The sequence below is a fragment of the Podarcis vaucheri genome (genome assembly GCF_965113315.1).
Source record: "Podarcis vaucheri genome assembly, chromosome: Z".
Lineage (NCBI taxonomy): Eukaryota > Metazoa > Chordata > Lepidosauria > Squamata > Lacertidae > Podarcis > Podarcis vaucheri.
Genome location: NC_138758.1, coordinates 21817708 through 21836936, shown reverse-complemented (window position 1 = coordinate 21836936; position 19229 = coordinate 21817708). Strand labels below are relative to the sequence as shown.

Here is a 19229-nt window from a genome sequence, read left to right as displayed (position 1 = left end):
GAAGCTGATTGGTAATCGATTGCCAAGAAGTGCTGGCCTGGAAACTCATTAGCTTTTGCTCCCAGTCTTTACTTTTTGCATGGCTGTCGAAAGAAATGACAATAAATCGGATTCTGAGAGATGGATGTCTTGTTGACGCACCAGGTGACCTGTTGGAACTTGTACAGTGCACAGAACAGTTTCTGTTCCAGTGCTGTAGTGGCTCCCTTGCAATGATTCGTTTAAGTAGCTCAAACTCAAGGGGGGGCACATCTATCAATGCCTGTCAGGTATGAGAGCTAAATGCAGCCTCAGTGTTTAAATGCAGCATACTGCTGAGAGGTAAGGAAGGAATGGGCATCTCTATCATGTCTTGCATATCAGTTTCCCAATGGCATCTGTCTGACTTCAGCTGGGATCAAATCAGTCCTTAGTTTGAGCTCAAGTCCATAGCTCATTGTCCGACCACATGGCTTTGCATGAAAAAGGTCCTAGATTCAATTTTGGTATCTCCACGTAGGAGTGGAAAAAAGCTGCGGTCTGAAATCCTGTACAGCACCTGCCAATGGGTGTAGTAAACAATACTGAAACAGATGGACCAATGGTCAGAGTTAATGTAAGGCACCGTCATAAGTCTGCATTATACTGAGTCACACCATCTAGTTTAGAATTACCAATCACCAGATGTTGTTGGACTACAACTCCCATCAGCATTGCCAATGGTCAGGGATGGTGGACACTGTAGTCCAAAACATCTGGAGCGTACCACATTGGAGAAGACTGCTCTATAACATCAAGTCTCCCAATTAGTCAGCATGGCATAGGGTACAGTGTGTTGATATTGGAATGGGGACACCCAGGATCAAATCCCTATTCTGCTATAAAACATATTGGATGAACCTGGGCTAGTTGCTCTCACTCAGCCTAGCCTACGTCCATTAGGGTATCAGTGAGGGGAAATCTTACATACATTTCCCCTGAGCTCCATGCAGGAACAACAGGCTTGAAATATGATGAATAAGTAAAAAAAGAAGACAAGGAAACAGAAATATGTCTCTCTATGCCCCTGAGTAGAACATCTGTGGTTTCTCCTTTGGCAGATGTTTAAAAGGACTTGTAACTAGGTCATGTCCAAAGTAGGGTTTTAAAAGTCAGGTGCAAAGGAAATGAAAGTCCTCTGAAGCAACACCATGAGAGGTTCTGCTGGGAAAGAAGACATATTAGCCAGGAAGCTGGATGCAGAGATTGCAGTGAAGAGTGGATATCTGTCACATAGTGTAGAAGAGCTTCTTCTTTCTTACTTTTGAAAAGCAGTTCTTTGAAATTTGAACTGTCTTTTCTCTGCATCCTTTGAAATGAGAATTTCCAAAGTGTTGGTTGCTCCCAAAAGGATTAGACATGACAGTCATTTCTTGAATTTATAGCACGGATTCTGGTAGCTGTTTTAAGGCTTCCCCTTGCCCCCCGGCAATCTCCCTGGTCTTTTTCTAACACATTAAATAGATAGCTCCATAGGCATCATAAGGAAAGTATGAAGGTTGAGTTTTGAGATTTGATGCATTTGATACATTTTAGTGAGATGGATGCATTCATAAAAATCTTGTGGACTATCGACTTATGCTTTCTTGATTCCTTTTAGTGTGCAAACATATCTTTCCATGGCTCCTTCAAAGCTTCTGCAAAACACAGAGGAACTGCGTGGAGTACTATGCAACTCTAAAGATGAACAAATTGATTGATTTATAAGCTCTTGGGGGTGGAGGGGAAGAGGCCATGACATCAGTTTAAGTCGCAACAAATGTAATACTTTTCAAAGTGACACAAAATCTCATGTTGGTTAGCAAAACAAGGGATGGGGAATCGCTTAGTTCCTCAGTTCTGTTACTCATTTTTTCCAATCTTAAGTTCAGCTCTTCACATTTCCACATCAGTTTGTGATTTTAAAGAAGATATTAAAAAGTCCTCATGAAAATGCATCAGAATTTTTGTGCAAATTTATCCTAATGTGCACATTTTGTATTCAGTTTTGCCTACTGATGTGAATTTTTGTATCTTATTTTCACTAATATGTGCATTTTTGTTCACATTCATTGTGAATCTTGAAAGATTCAGTGCGTCAGTTCACACATTCTTTCTGAAAGTGCAGATGAACTTGGCCCACCTTTATATGCAACCTGAACTGATTTTCTGCCCCATCCTTAGCTGCAATGCATTCTCATAGTTACCCATCGAGAACCACGTTGCTCTGTTAGAGAATAGTAACAACAGCAAGTGCAATACTTTTCTTAGGACTGATTAACTACATCAAAAAGTGGTGACCAAACTGTTGAATTCTCCAGAATGCTTCTGAAGGCTGAAGGCTTAATGAAACAAACAAAACAAAACAAAAAAAACACAGAAAGAGGATTGTTGAGAGGAAGGATATCGCTGACAACATGGAAAGCTCCTGCCATCTTAAGATGGAAAGGAGGAGGTTTTGTGCATATGTGGAAACACATAGAAGTTATCACATACCTAGGTATTAGGGAGAAATTTGATTCAGTTTGCATTTTAATGAGAACCTACCTAATTTGCTCTTCCCAAAACAATATGCAGATCAAAATACAGTCACACTTTTTCCTAATTTTGTCATGCAATTCTCCAAGCAAAAAATGTACATAAAACTGCATATGTTAGGGGGGAACTTAGAAATGTGTTTATTGTTGAAAATAACATACAACAATGCAAACATACAAAAACAATGCAATGCAATACAATATACAAAACATTTGGGGGAAGTGCTTGCAGATCCAATGCTCTGGTTGCTGCTGTATTCCAGGGTCATGGCCACAACTTAGGAGGAGCCCTTGAAGCACAGAGTTGTGTTTGGAACAGCTGAGGAGGTGTAAAAGATAAGGAATTAAGAGTCTGGCTGCTGGAAACCCTAACTGGAGGGAAATATGAATCCGTAAAGGAGTTTTATTACATGTGGGTGATTTTCTCTCCTTATTGCGTACAAATCAGCACTTGGCTGAGGTGTGTTATTCGATTGACACTGGAGAGCAGAACTTAAGTAGGACTTAATACAACTACCATCTTCATTCTCTGCTTTTTCCCTGAGCCACAAAAATCTCGTTGGCATTTTGCCTTAATAGTAGGATCAAAGCGAAGATGGAATGGCTTTGCCTTTAAAAAAAAAGAAAGTGAGCCAATAAGGTGGATTTGGCTTGCTTTCATAAAGTCTGAGTGAACAATGACTTCTAGCTAAGACACCAGCTACATTATACTAGAGCTGGGTTCCAGTAGCGTTTGGATTTTCTTCTGATCTTCACATTTGGTCTGCGGCATCTCTTTGAAGGAAAATATATTAGCAGATGAAAGCTGCTTTCTTAAAAATTGCAGGGTCATTTCACCTATAACATTAATGCAATGTGTTTCTGCTGCAGCCCAACCACATTGTTTTAATAATGTTTCATAGGCACCTGCATGCCCGAAAACTTTTGGTAAGCAACATGCAGTCATTGCTTGAGCTTCCATAACAGCATAGAGTGTTCATGGATGTTCTAATGGCAATAGGATGTTGTGTAAGTGAATAAGTTTCAGCAGGGAATTAGGTCAGGATGAAATCTTCACATAAACCTTGGGAAATAGGAGCTGTGACCTACTGACAGGGGAGATTTGGAGAGTGGACATGTCTAGGGTCTGAAGGCCAAGGAGGAAGTATCATGACAGTCAATTTCACATTGGTTTGGATACCATATCTTTAAGCACCAGGCAAAAACATTCATCTTCTCTCAGGCCATTGGCTAATTAAACAATTTATGGCATTTTAAATGCAGGGTGGGGGTGGTTTGTTTCTTACTATGATGTGCATTTTTTGTATTTTTATATTGTAAACCACCTCTGGTCCTGCATGAAGGGCAGTATAGAAAATTATTATTTTTATTATTAATCATCATTATCATCATTATTCCCTGCACATTTGGCCGGGTTGCCCCAGCCACTCGATGGCTTCTAACACAAATAATGATGATGATGATGATGATGATGATGATGATGATGATGATAATAATAATACATTAATAGTAACAATCTGATCCAATATAAAAGTCACAATAAGTTTAAAATAAACAACTAATATCAAATAAATGAATTATTCAATAATCCGTTAGAATTCAATAGTAAACAGTAAAATTAAACATCAGCAAATAATAATTAAACAGTTTACACTTATCAATTACAATAAAGAATTACTAATCTACAATCAGTAAATATAACAGCAAATCACAATGCATAAAATACCACAAAGCATACAAAACGATGTAAAAGGATCGAATTTAGAAACAAGGACACACAACTTATAAAATTAATTTTCAAAAATATCCCTGAACTCCTTTCTTCCCACCTGCTTCTGCTGTTCTCAAAGTCATGGTCTGGAAAAGGCTCCCAAAGAGGGCTGGAGGGTTGGGCAAGGCAGGTGGAAAAGCCAATGCCTGCAGAAAATCTCTCTCAGAGGGAGCCATTCCCTCCTCCTTCCCTTTCCATCTGGCTGGGTTTCCCCAGTTCTGGATCCATAACTTCTCAAGTGGGAACCAGTGTAGTGTAATGGTTAGAATGAGCGACTAGGTTGTTGGAAACCAGGGTTCAAATCCCTACTCAACCAAGAAGCTTACTGCATGTCCTTGATGAAGGTTATTATATCTCAGCCTCACCAGACGGTTGGTGTGAGGATAAAATGGAGAAAGGGAGTACCATATATGTCTCCTTGGGGTCCTTGAAGGAAAGGTGGGATATAATTATAATTAGCAGTAGTAGGACCCTTTCAGTAATAATAATAATAATAATAATAATAATAATAATAATAATAATAATAATAATAATACCAACAGATTTAGCCCAAATTTTGGAGCAGAGAAACTGCCTCCCCATTTTCAGATTTCAGGGTTGGGGGCAAAATTTACAGAAGCTACCATATTTTTTTGCCCCAGAATGCCACTCAGAGTGGAACAATGTCAAGCTGTAGCATCATTGGAGGTATTTTGAGGAAATAAACAAAGCAGCCATAAGCCTAGGAAGAGCCTAGAAGAGCAAAGGTGAGCTTTACAGCCCCATTTTTGAAATTTGCTACATCCCTGAAATGAGATGGTTTCTCCCCAAAGCTGCAAACAAAGTGTCTATTTGTTCAGTCCTAATTTTAACCCTTGACCCTGAGTGTTTTTACGTCCATCTTGAACACTTTAGGCATAGCTGTTGGGCTATGGGAACATGGGGTGACCTAGGCGCACAAGGGGGAAAGGTGCAGAGCTGTGTTTTATGTTCTGCCAAATTAAGAGTTTCTTTCCTGTCATTCTAATATATTGTGCCATATAAAGGTGCTTTGCAGACAGGTAGCTCAGAGCAGGAGAGAAAGAGAGTGATTGAGAGAGAGAGAGAGGTTGCTGTAAACAACCTGCAGTCTCCTGGGAAGCAGATGGGGTAACTTGAGACAATAACAAAGCAAAGGTGGTTGGAGAAGAAAGAAAAAGGAAGTATGTAATTGATGAAATATTGCTTTGCAGGAAACAGCCTATTGCAGATGATGTCATTCTTTGAACTGATATTTCTATTTCATTTGTTTATTTTGGCAGATCCATGATCCGATCCTCCCCACTCCCCTCCCAACTTGATTTTTTAATTCAGTAACAAAAGTGCTAGCAAAAGTATAGATCAAGTGGGAGGCTATTTCAGGTATAGACAAATTGCATTGGCGGCGCTGTGGGTTAAATCACAGAGCCTAGGACTTGCTGATCAGAAGGTCAGTGGTTTGAATCCCCGTGACGGGGTGAGCTCCCGTTGCTCGGTCCCAGCTTCTGCCCACCTAGCAGTTCGAAAGCACGTCAAAGTGCAAGTAGATAAATAGGTACCGCTCCGGCGGGAAGGTAAACGGCATTTCCGTGTGCTGCTCTGGTTTGCTAGAAGCAGCTTAGTCATGCCGGGCACATGACCCAGAAGCTGTACGCCGGCTCCCTTGGCCAGTAAAGTGAGATGAGCACTGCAACCCCAGACTCGGTCATGACTGGACCTAATGGTCAGGGGTCCCTTTACCTTTTTTAGAGCTAGTGGAGAAAGTTGCTAATGAGCAGGTGCATGTTTGGGGTTGTGTCCAACTAAGCCCAGCTCAGAATAGACTCAGAGCAATGAATCATAGAATCATAGAGTTGGAATAGACCACAAGGGCCATCGAGTCCAACCCCCTGCCAAGCAGGAAACACCATCAGAGCACTCCTGACATATGGTTGTCAAGCCTCTGCTTAAAGACCTCCAAAGAAGGAGACTCCACCACACTCCTTGGCTGCAAATTCCACTGAATGAACAGGTTATGCCCATTGATTCCAGAAAGTATGATTTACATTGGACATTAACCCTAGTCTCTCTCTTTCAGTTGATTTATGCATCCATCTTCATAAGTGCACTCCAAAGAGTCAAAGGTCCATCCTGTACATCATCCTACTTCTTCCTAGGGATGGCTGGTCACTTCAGTTTCTAAGCACCCCAGTGCAAACTGACCTGATCTGCACCTCCAGAACTAATCCATTGATTGGGATGTAAACAAGACAGGACTGAATTATGAGTGAACACAGGCAAAATGTGGATCGACCATAAATAAACTGATCCATTCCTGTCTCCCATGTTCTTCTAGCAAGAACACAAGAAGGCAGGAACATAAGAAGTTGTCTCATGTTGTGTCAGACCTCTGGTTCATCTAACTTAGTACTGTCTACACTGACTGGCAGCATCTCTCTCAGCCCTACCTGGAGATGCCAGGGATTGAACCTGGGACCACCTGCGTGCAAAGCTGAGCTAGGGCACTTCCCCAGGAAGGCAACAGCCCTCTTCCCTGGTGTGTCACTGCCGACAATTAGTATTCCATGACATACTGCTTCTGAACCTGGAAGTCCTATTTAGCTATTTGTGGCTAATAGTTGCTGGTAAATCTCTCCAGCACTTCTCGTCCTTCTCTCAAGCAAAGTTACCTTTGCAAAGGGGTGTGGGGAACCAGTGATAGGGTGGGCTCAATGGGTGTGTAGTAGTGGGTGGGGCAGCAGATGTGATTCTAGTAGGCTATGGTCCAGCCATGCACAACAAGATGTTTCTACACTTGCATTTCTCCATCCAAGCAAGAGGCATCATTACAGTTCAAGGATACATTCCCATCAGGCAAAAGAACTGGATAATGTGAAGTAAGACCAGTGAGGGGTGTGGCCTGAGAAGGAGGCTTAGCTTTGGGATAGTCCCAAGGGCCAGAAAGAGAAGACCAGGGGCCACATTTAGCACATGCACCAGAGTTTCCCAGTCCTGCTCTTGAGCATAGGTTTTCTCTTCACCTACAAGAGTAGGTTTGCTCAAGTAGCAAGGAAATTTGGTTGAACTCCCCATATTTGCTTTGTGTTTTAGGGTTCTGAGGAAGAAAACCTATTTAGAATGACTCAAACTTTTCCCTAGACACCTCTTAGAAAGCTCAGAAAACCTGAATCTATTACGAGCCAGGGAGCACTCATCTGTCACTATCACCAGGTTGAACACATCAAATAACAATTCTGAAAATTCTGCTCTTGTGAAAATTTTGCGTGTGCCTTGTAAACAATAGTTCTGGGCATGTGATACCACAGTTCAGGAACAAAGATTATCTGCTAAGATAATGGGGATTTTTAACATATACGGTATGAAGGACATACACATTTCTCTTAAAAATGCTTGCAGGAAGCAGGTGGGAGAGGGTTTGGTATTTGAAAAGGGAAAGCTGATATGTTGATTTTTTGGAACAAATGAAGCAGAGCTATATGCAGGTAGGTAGGACCATAAAAAGCTGTCCTATATTGAGTCAGAGCATTGGTCCATCTAATTGAGTATGGTCTGCACAGATTGGCAGTGGGCTTGCCAGGGTTTCAACCAGGAGTCTTTCCCTGGCCCTTGAAGATGCTGAAGGCTGAAGCTAAGACCTTCTGCATTCAACTATTGAGCTATGGTCTAGCTCCAAGTACACAAACCACATTGTACATTTAGTGATATGAAGATTCTGGAATGCAGATAGTATGCTTCTGAGTCTTGTGCTTCCCCCATCTCCCCCCCCCCCCGGCTGCCGCCGCCTCTCTGTTCTAATATATAACTGATTATTGCAAAGTTCATAGTAATAAGGCAACAAGATAAATAAAAACCTAATTGCTTTCATCATATTCTGCAAGATTGTAATCGGGGAGTGGGGTGCAACCTGGCCTCTTCAAAGCATGTAATGACATTCTGAATTAATGGCATCTCATTTAGCAGGCGGAAGAATCGGTGAATATGTGTCACAAATCAGTAAACAGCAAGCTTCATTTATCCATCTGTGTAGCTGCGCATTGAATCTTTGTTGGTGTGTATGTGTGTGTTGCTTTCTCCTTATACACACAGAGAGAGAGAGCGCGCGCAAAATTGAGGAAATGAGCTATTGGAGTGGAAGAAAAGAGAAAAGAAATTCTTGATTTTGTTCAGTATATTTTTTTTCCTCCAGCTCTGGGTTTATTTTGGGAGCTGGAAGATTGGTCAATGTCTAATGTTTCAGAAAATACCCCGAGTGTCTCAAGCAAACAAGCCACAAAACCAGAGCCAGGCTGACATTTGCTAAGGTGGTGTGTGTGTGTGTGTGTGTGTGTGTGTGTGTGTGTATCGGCTGTGTGTTTCAGATGAGAGTTGACTCATGAACTGGAGGGTGGTTTTTATGTGTTGATGATAATGTGCACTGACAATGTCAGAAATATGATCCCACATAGCCAGTTTTACAGAACTGCTTCTCCCTTAATGCTGCCACTTCTCCAGCTTCCCTTTGCTTTATCGGTTGAGAATTAAAAGTGTTGAAATACACAGCCAGTGTGATGACAGGGCACACTTGAAAGTTTTGTATGAATAAAACATCAGTTTTAGATCTATGTTTCAAATCAACTTAGATATAGTCTTGGAGATCATTCTACAGCATCCAGCAACACAATGGAGGAGAGTCCATGATTCTTCAGAGAAAGGTTGGCCTGTTTCTTAACCCAGTGGTTAGGCATAGGACAGAATAGGACAAGTATAATTGGCCACTGTGAAACGTGCGTTGGTGACCTCATTGTTAGACTATTGTAATGTGAGGCTTCCGTTGCAGCTGATCTGGAGGCTGAACGATATCCTGTCGCTTACTTACAGAGTTCTCAATAACTCTGGACCAGATTACCCAAAAGACTGTCTATCCCTCCGCTGCACAGTAACAGCATTAAGTTCGACAAATGGAACCGGGTTAGTTTTGCAATAGAGCTTGATGGTTATCAGCTCATGGTAACACAAGGCTGGGCTTTTTCACCATTACCACCAAAATTGTGGAATGCTCCGCTTGATTAAATACAGGTGTCCCCACTGGATATTGGCATTCCATCATTTATTGAAGACACACCTGTTCAGATGAACATTTCTCCAATCTCCTTGATTGAATACCCTGCTTTGATTGCTGTTTTAACTGTTGTGGTTATTTATTATTTATTTTACCTATGGGTGTTTTAATGTAGTTATTGTACTACGCATTTTAATTGCAGGTTACTGTATTTTGATAATTTGTTTTATCTTTTTTTTCTGCCATTGGTTTTTATTTTTCTGTGAACTGCCTTGGGTTTTCTTCTTGAAATTAAATGAGGACAAATAATAATAATAATAATAATAATAATAATAATAATAATAATAATAAATTTTATTTATATCCCGCCCTCCCCAGCCGAAGCCGGGCTCAGGGCGGCTAACAACAATAAAACAGTACAAAAGTACAACATAAACAACATTCTAAAATCATTCATTATAAAAATTAATTAATTCAAGCCACTAGCAACCATTGGGCCAGAGCTCTGCGAAGATTGCCGAGGGAGGGAGTCAGGCTGTGCCCTGGCCAAAGGCCTGGTGGAACAGCTCTGTCTTGCAGGCCCTGCGGAAGGATGTCAAGTCCCGCAGGGCCCTGGTCTCTTGTGACAGAGTGTTCCACCAGATCGGAGCCACAGCCGAAAAAGCCCTGGCTCTAGTTGAGGCCAGCCTAACTTCTCTGTGGCCTGGGACCTTCTAGTAATAGTAACAACAACAACAACAGGGGTTTTTTAGTTCAAAAATTAAAAGATTAACACATGACGTGAATGAAACTGGATTGAGGTTCAGCCTAAAATCAGCTTCTATCACCCCTGATATTTTGCTTTACATGTTGCTTTTAAGGAACGCAGGAACAAGCAAAACAGAGATAATATAGGATATGCCACTTTAAACAGTCGTGCCCTCCCCAAGAATCCAGGGAGCTGTAGTTAGTTAGGGGTACCAAGACTTGTTAGGAGACACCCTTGTTCCCTTCAGAACGCTCCAATTCCCAGAGTTCCTTGAGAAGGATTGACTGTTAAAACATCCTGTTTTAAAGTAGTGCAATACTGCTTTAAATGATATTGAAGATTGGGCCATATTCTCATTCTAAAGCAAGAATAGAGAACCTGCGGCCCTCCAGTTGTTGTTGAACTACCACTGCTGCTATTTCTGAACACTGGCTGTGCTGACTGGGGCTGATGGGAGATGGAGTGCAACACCACTTGGAAGGCCACAGATTCACCATATTTGTCCTACAGAGGAAGCGAGAACTTATTTTTCCCTGCAGGCCTTGCCTTCTGAATAGGGGAGCGAACAGGCGAACCACTGGCTACTTGCTATTTTACAATTCCATTACATTCCAGAGACTAGAACCAGGTACCGTCAACTGCATCAAATTGCTAAGATTTTCCTGCCAACTCCACATGCACGGTGCCTTTCTTTTAATGAATTCCAGAATGTTGATTGGCTTCCCTTTGCACTTTTCCCCCAGGTGATCTGAGGCCAGTTTCTATGCCTACAGAATACAGCTGGATAGGAGAATCAAAAGAGCCAAATATGTTCAAGAGGGGTAGCCGAGGTGAGTGAATGTACAAGTGCAAGCACTTGAAATATGGATTTTCAGGATCCAACCTATTGCTGTGACTGTTATTTGTTTAAACCGTTCTTGATTCTGAATGTTACAGTGCTGAAACCCACCATGGGCCATGCTGGTAAAGAGCAGGAAATACTGTTACAACTACAAAAACATTATTCTGGGGTTTGTGTATACACACATAAGCACACATGCATACCCTCCAACATGTTACAACGAAAAACTGGGTTGCCATCTTCCGGGGCCACACTCCCATGTGAGCCACATGACTTGCAAGAGATCACGGCTCTGAAAAAGTGCAAGATTTATAGGGGCAAGATCGCAGTGCAAAATTGCACGAGATCACAGTGCCCAGAATGGCCACTGTGCTCTTATAGAAAAAATGGGATGTCCTGGTTTTTCTGGGACAGTTTAGGGGTATGCACATGGTTACGGGTTTATATATATATGACCTTTGCTAATCTAGTTCATTTGCTTCCTTCAAAAGTCCTCAGATATTTCACCCAAGCAAGAGCCTCTAAATCAGGGTTGGGGAACCTGTGACACACCAGACATTGTTGGACTAGAACTGCCATCATCCCTGATCATTGACCATGCTGGCTGGGAACTGATGGGGCCCGCTCTTAGCAACATCTGGAGGGCTACAGATTATCTGCTCCTGCTCTAAATTCACCTCAGAATTTCACTTCTGTTCAAACTATGCAGTGATTCTATTTTGTAGACTTTTTGGACGTGGTTTCGGAGGACCCGTGTAATAAATGCAAGAACAAAGAGACAATGTCTCCGTTTATTTCCCCAGGGAAAAGGACAAAAGGAATGTGCATTTTGTAGTTATCATGCCATACAGAGCTGTGGTTTGTTGTGCCAAAGAACAGTAATTTTAAAAGGATTGTTTTTGTTTCTGGGAAAGAAGGCTCTTTGGATCAATAGACTGGGAAGAGCTGATAGAATAGCCGTGTTTCATTTCCTCTTTGTGTGTGTGTTTGTGCATCTTAAAAAAACATTCAGGTCTAAAAATGACATACAGTTGTGCGAACCATTGTGGCTTGTGGGTTCCCCTGAAAATGTCACGTTAAAGGCATCAAGAAAGAAGCTGCTTGGGGCTTCTCTTTATGTATCCCCAACCCATTCCTGGTCACAAAAGTTTCCATCAGCATTGAACCGAAGCTTGCTACCTTCTTTAGCTTGTTCTTCCTCGTTTTTTCTCCTTCACCCCATAACAGACTCTGAGAATTCACTTCTGCGATACCTGAGTGATGACAAAATATTGGTGATCCAGGAAGAGCCATTGACTCAGAAGGACAACAAGCGGGATACAGGTCGCAGGTCAAGGAAAAAGGGCAAGAACAGTGGCAGCCCCAACTATCCCATAAGCCCATCCATGTTGACCTCTTCTATAAATGTACGGCTTGAATCCGGACAGCAAGATGCCTTGAATTTCTCCTTAGCTGAGAGCAACACTGTCCCACTTTATCACGTAAGATTCCTTAACGTACATTTGATTTTTGTGGATTGGTTTGTGCCAACGAGATGGGATGAGCCAAGAAGATGGACCTGAGATGACTATGTATATGTATATGTATATATGTGTATACATATGTATATATACCCTTTCGGCTTGTCACATCTTCCTGAGAAAGTTCCACAAATGTGGTACCACCACCAGGGCATCCATGTTCCTCATATTTACCAATTGAATATTTGCTAATGATGAGCCAGAGAGTGAGGCCTGTGATGCTCATCTTAAGGCTCAAGACAGATTCATGTGGTAGCCCATTGGGGGCCTTATAAACTGTCATGTTTGCATCCCACCCTTTCTCTGATGAGCTCAGCTCAGCATATATGGAGCTATCTCTTCGCATTTTATCCTCCAGAGGGGACTGTGAGATTGGTTAGGCTGAGGTTGCATCAGTTTGTTTTTTAAAAGGTGCTGAGAATTGTAGCTCTGTGAGAGGTCAACTACATTTTCCAGGATTCTTTGGGGAAAGTCATGTGCTTTAAATATGGGTGTGACCTGCATCACAGTGACCAAACCTTTGGCCCTCCCTCCTTCCAAGATGACTCTGCACCTGCTCATGCCAGAGCACCATTTAAAAAACACACAACAGAATTATTTTCTAGATCTTGGTAGCTTAAGGTTTCCTGCACAGCTGTGTATTTTCTGCCTTACTATATTAACTCGGCTGTTGTTTAAAGTCTCAAATCAGGCAGGATGTATACCTGAGGAAGGAGTGCTGTTTTATTGTCTCTGAAATGAGACACTGGCTCTTACTAGAGTATTTTTAGCAAACAGTGACAATCTCTAACAAAGGCTGGAGTTTCCTTCGCCGTTGCTTGCTCTGTGATAATCTTTCTGGGTCAGAAAAGACTCAGAGGGGGAGGGGGAATAGATTTATACAAGTGCAATGCGGGAAGAGGACCCAGTCAATCCATCATGGCGATGAGGCAATCATGTCACTGGAAGAGCGACAGGGAAATCATAACGCTGGCTTCAAGCTCATCATTGCAATTTACAAGTTTGATTTAACTGCTCCAAAGGTGTCACAAATCTTCGAAGTCTCTGTGTCGGGTTTGTATAGCAGCGATCTTGTTGGTAGAAGGGTTAGTACCTTTCAGTGAGCCTTGTGATAATGAACTGGCATACTGTGTCAGAAAGTGAGGAAGCATGGATTGAAAAGAAGCTTGTAACTTATTCCAGGCTTCAGTGTTCTGTTGTGCTATTGTCAGGGCTGAAGTCAGATGCAGGGCATCAATAAAGGAAGCAGATCTATGTGGTCAGTGAACTGTTTACTCAAAGAAACGAACATACAACTCAGCCTAGTGGTCTCATCAACACTTCCTATGGAGCCGTTGCCATGACTGAAGGTCTCTGCTTTCTGCCCTCTCTAAGTCTCCTCCTTTCCCAGTTGTTTCCTAAGCAGTCTCAAACTGCAACTGCACACCTCTGGCCTCTGTTCTGCTCTACTTATTACTCTGCAAGTTCTCAGAGACCAGGGGGAGGGGAGTTTGTCACAGCAGGAGCGGAAGACTCCTGGAATTCTTTTGCAGTCCCTTGACCCTCCTCTTCTGCTTCAGCCTGAACTGCTCCCTGTCACAGGCTCTTCCTGCTCACTAAACCATGTTGCATCCAGAAGCTCCTCCCAATCTTCTGCCTCTGACTTCTCCTCAGTGTCCCCCCACCAATCCCCTGGCTCTGAGCCTTCTTCTGGGGGTTCCCTGGTGGGTGCCTCCCACCACTCTTCTTCGCCCAGCCAGTTCATGACAGTTATTGTAGATTGACTCCAGAAGAGAGGGGTAGATAAATTTCAGTAGCTCCTGTGGATTTCCCATATGGTTCCTGTTCAAAACTGGCCACCTTCCTTCTTTTAAAGCTACTGGGTAAATTTATAGCATTCTCCTGAAGATGACTTAAGGCATATTCTCACAACCTTTGGGCATGTGGCAAGCAGGGGAAGAGAGCTTGAGCTGCCCATGCATGCTGACTCCTAACCATCATCTCTGGGATTCCACTTGGATGTGCCACTGCTGGAAGCCTTCTTGGTAGTTCTTCCGCCCACAGAAGTGTGAGGAATGTTGGCCTAGGAGAGAGATCTTTCTCTGTGGCAGCCACTGACTTGTGGAATTCCCTGCTGACAAAGGTGTGCATCTTGGTTATGCAGCTTCTGTCATGTGCTGGAGACACACCATCTCTACCCTCAATGTAGATCCCAGACATGGTGCGTTGTGTGGAGGCCACATTAGAATCCTGGGCTCTCTTTTCAGATATAAACAGCCGAGCCAACCACAGCCAGAGACTCTTAGCTTTTTCTATGAGAATAAGGCAATTTAACCAACCCCTGGGCAGAGGTTTCAGAGTCACCATAGCAAAATTCCTAGTGCATTTTGTGTGTGTGTGTTACTTTGGCTTATATTTCTTCCCCTAAAAAAAACACCTGCACTCAACTAACTCCACCTGCTTCACCAAAATTTCCGTTTACGTCCCTTGAAGCGCTTCCACTGAATGTGTTCTGTGCATGTGAATTTCTGACAGCACACACACACACACACACTCCTGAAGCTACTCAAAATGATAACCCCTGAGACATAATTAAGCTGTTATGCGCCAGAATTCAGCTTTGTTATACTTCATTAGTCCCAGTAAACAAAAGGCATTTAGTTTTAAGACCACAATATCTACGTGCATGAATATGCAACAGAAAATGATGGTTCCTCTTTTCCTTCTATACTTTCTATTGCAGTGTGCAGCTATGCTATCACACTTGTCACATTTCATTTTCTCTTTTGCCTCACATCTAGCCATCACAGCGTGGGTAAACATCCCTGGGTGCTTACCAGGAATGATGGGAGCTGTAGTCCCAACAACATCCAGAGAGCCACACCCCTCCTTTCCCCAGAATTGCAGGCACTTGGTTGGTTGGCTTCTTCCTCTGATACTGGGTTCATACAGCAGGAGCCTCTCGTGATGCTCCAAAGTATAGCTGGAATATAATCAAATCTTCTAATGCTCCCACACATGAAATACTCCATAAGTAAATGTCAACAGTGTTGCTGGATCAAATGAAGCATCAGTCTGTTCCACCATCCTGTTTCACACATTGGTCAGAAGGATTATTCTGGGAAGCCCATGATGGGAGTAGGAAGGCAATGACACTCACTTCTACCAGCAGAGAGACATAGCCAGTAAAATGCCCCTGTATAGTAGAGACTGATTCATTAGGCCAAGTTTGCCCCTAGCCAGCCAACCTCCCTGCCTACCTCCTTTTTACAACCAGTCTACAGAATGGCAATGGTTGTCAGCATCCTCCTTAGTCTATTTCACCATTTTAGAATTCAGCAGGGAAGATGGAAAACCAGAGTTAGTTGTTGGTTCTCCCTATCATAGTCTCTAGCTTCTCTGGTCATTTGCTCTAGCTCCCCTTCCTTCTGGCCTTTCTGCTTTCTGCCCTACCAGTCCCCAGCGCGCACCAGCTTTCACTGTAGTTAACTTTCTTCTTAAGAGACTGTGGTGTCTCTCACAGTCTGTTTTCCTCCCTTTGGATAACTTTCTCATATAGTTATGGATTGAAGATCTAATCCTTGGTGGTTCCTCTTGCCTGAAACGATTATAATTAGGTTGGTCAGACACAAAAGATGACAGGGTTTCTGCACCTTTAGTAGCTGTATGGTGTAGAAGAGGAAATTTCAGATGCAGCAGACGACTATTGTCCTATTGGCAATGCTGAAGTAAGGTTGAACTGCCAAACCATTTTGCTAAATATGGAATGGGATGGAACTTCTTGTCTGCCTTAGGCAGGGATATCTGAGAATTCAGAATGAAACAGAAATGGAGTGGAAATTGCCAGTGCTTATTTGTCCTGTTTCCAGGATAAAAAAAAATAATCAATCCCATGAATACAATTGGTATTCCCCATTGTTGTTGCCTTCAGTCTGCAAACAATATGTAATTGATTATGTCTTCCACCCCTTATGCATTGTGTTTCCTTTGCATTGGAATGAATGGGTGGACTAACACAATGAAAATGTGATTTACGTAATTAATTGTGTGGATTATGTAATTTTGCCACAGTTGACAGCAACGTGTTGCTGTTTTTTGTAGCAAAACATGAACTGCAGCGGAATGGAATAGTGCTGCATGCAACAAATGCAGAGTGGAATGGAAAACGATGCCTTCTTACATGCCTAGCCCTCAGGCACCAAACGTCTTGGGCCAACTGTACCCAGGTGCCTACTTTGTTGAGTTTTAGGTAGCAACTTTAAGCTGTAACATAGGGCTGCAGTCTAAAAGCCTGGGTGAATAAAACTATCTTAGACTCTTGCCTAAAACTCTGCAAAATATGCATTGAGCAGTCTCACTTACTTAAGTAAGACTGACTTTCAAGTAGATATTATAGGATTGTACTGCTAGCTATTGTTCTAGTCTGTTTTACAAAGCAATTCTCTGTTGGCTGGGTATAGGGAAAGCCTGTGGTGGAGGGACTGCTACTCCCAAAGCCCCACAAGGCTTGTTCTGGCTAAAGCAGAAAGTAAAGGTGGCTTTTTACCTTTGCATCCCTCACCAATTCCTTTTCTTTCTTTCTTTTTAAAATTATCTCCTCCTATTGGATTCAGTGGAAGGGGAAATAACCATGGCATCTCCAGGACTGGCAAAATTTCCATTTCACTTTGGAAGTAAGTTTAGGAAATTGGATGGATCTAGCAGTTCCCCAATACCTTTTTGACATGCCCCCAGAAACCCATTTCTCAAAGAAGGTCCACAGTATCCAATGGCCTCCCAGATATTTTGGAGGGAAGCTATATTTTAAACTCATTTAGGACTCCTTTTTGTGGGCTTAATCTGCAACATGTGATTGACAAAATAGTGCATTAGTGGTGGATTTTTACTGGACTATCCAAACATCACTCAACTTTATTAAATGGGATGTTTCCCTAAAGTTATCACATTATTGCCATCTGGACAAAAGCAGCATGAAGAATCCTCATCATCATTATCATCAGTGCTGTTTTCCTAGATCAGTGCTATTTTATGCAGCATTCCACAGGGCAGGCACAACTACTGAGAAGGCCCTCTGCCTGGTTCCCTATAACTTCACTTTTTGCAGCGAGGGAACCACCAGAAGGCCCTTTGAGCTGGACCTCAGTGTCCGCGCGGAACAACAATAACCCAGAACATTTTGTAGCATGAAAAGGTACAGGGTTTTCAGCAAGAAGCTCAGGGACATGCGTCAATTGGAAACTAAGCAGCAGTATGTCCTTGCCCAAACCTTTTACAAGCGCAAATGGTATTATTGAAAGCCAGATTGCGTCAAACGGCTTCGAATACCACCATGAGCAAAAATAATCATGACTGCACAATGAAAAGGACTTCTGGAAGGTCCTTGAGTTAAAAGATAGTTTATAAATACTTCTTAATAAATAACAGAGGTCAACCAGTTCTTGGGTCATCTTCTTATAAAATCTTCAACAAAGGATTGTGTTTCAGGACATTGGATGCATCCTTATTTGAGCGCAGGTTTTTAATTGACAATATGAACCACCACGAAACCATGTCAGCTACTTGCACTAAAGTGTTTTTCAGCAAAGCAGTTGCTCAGAGTCTGGCATTTTATATTGACAGCAGTTACTAAGGGGAAATGCCTGCTAAAAAAGCCTGTGTATTCCAGCTGAGTTTCTTTTCAACCTGTCCTCGGCTCTTTCACAGTTGGGCATTTCTTGAAATTACTGTTTTCATTACAGCAGCCGTGAGAAATGTACGGTTGGTAGCCAAAACCAGGATGATAGCATAATGGGAGGGAAGCACTGAAGAAATAAAATTTACAGCAGTTGGTTAAGAGCAACTGTTGAGTGCATTTTGGAAATCATATTTTCTACCTTGCGCCCGGGGGGGGGGGGTGAGTTTAAAATAGCAATTTAGGTAGATACATAGCATTGCAAGACTGAATTCGTGTCCATGGTGTTTCTGGTTTATTTGATCTAACCTGGCATATATTCTGCTTTGCCAGTAGCACTCAGGAAGTTTTGGCCTGTGTGGATTCAGACCTTGAGGGATTTAAATGTACAGTGGTACCTCTGGTTACGTACTTAATTCGTTCTGGAGGTTTGTTCTTAACCTGAAACTGTTCTTAACCTGAAGCATCACTTTAGCTAATGGGGTCTCCCGCCGCCGCGCAATTCCTGTTCTCATCCTGAAGCAAAGTTCTTAACCCGAGGTACTATTTCTGGGTTAGCGGAGTCTGTAACCTGAAGCATATGTAACCTGAAGTACCACTGTATAGCAATGTAAAAAGCAAAATCAACCTCCCGTCTCAGGAGGTGAGAAAGCCCCAGTCCCTGTCTTCCACCCAATCTTCTATTTTCTTACTTGCTTCTCGGCACATTTTGTGCTACATAGAAAGGTAAGCCTATTGACTGTGAAGTCATACAACATTTGTTTTCTGGATCATTAGAGCGGCATTCCTCAGACTGCCACTGGTTCATGCTTTCTGGGTGTGAGGAGCAAACCAAAGGTTTCATTTCACTTTTAATTTATGTACTGCCTTTCTGTACTGCGATACACAAGGCGGTTTGCAGCAACAAAGTACACAACAAAGACAATACATCTTATAATAACCTGGTCCAATACAAAAAGGTCACAATAAAATGAAACTTTAAAGTGGAACGAAATAACAAATAAAGTAATATTCAATTATCTATTGGACTATAATAGTACACAGCAAAATTAACTCTCAGAATGTCGGCAAATACTAACTAAACAAGAATTCACTCTTAACAATTAACAAAAAATTTTTACTAAACTATG

At 42.2% G+C, this 19229-nt stretch overlaps 1 protein-coding gene across 4 annotated transcripts in view; it reads left to right on the top strand.

Annotated features, from left to right (window-relative positions):
- LOC309524077 (connector enhancer of kinase suppressor of ras 2-like) overlaps window positions 1-19229 on the top strand; it is a 320117-nt gene that overhangs the window by 211919 nt on the left and 88969 nt on the right. For all 4 annotated transcript variants that reach the window (XM_082208459.1, XM_082208458.1, XM_082208457.1 and 1 more), the window contains 2 exons: window positions 10832-10918; window positions 12157-12410. In XM_082208459.1, coding sequence (XP_082064585.1) covers window positions 10832-10918; window positions 12157-12410 — 341 coding nt within the window. The remainder of the gene's footprint in view (window positions 1-10831; window positions 10919-12156; window positions 12411-19229) is intronic.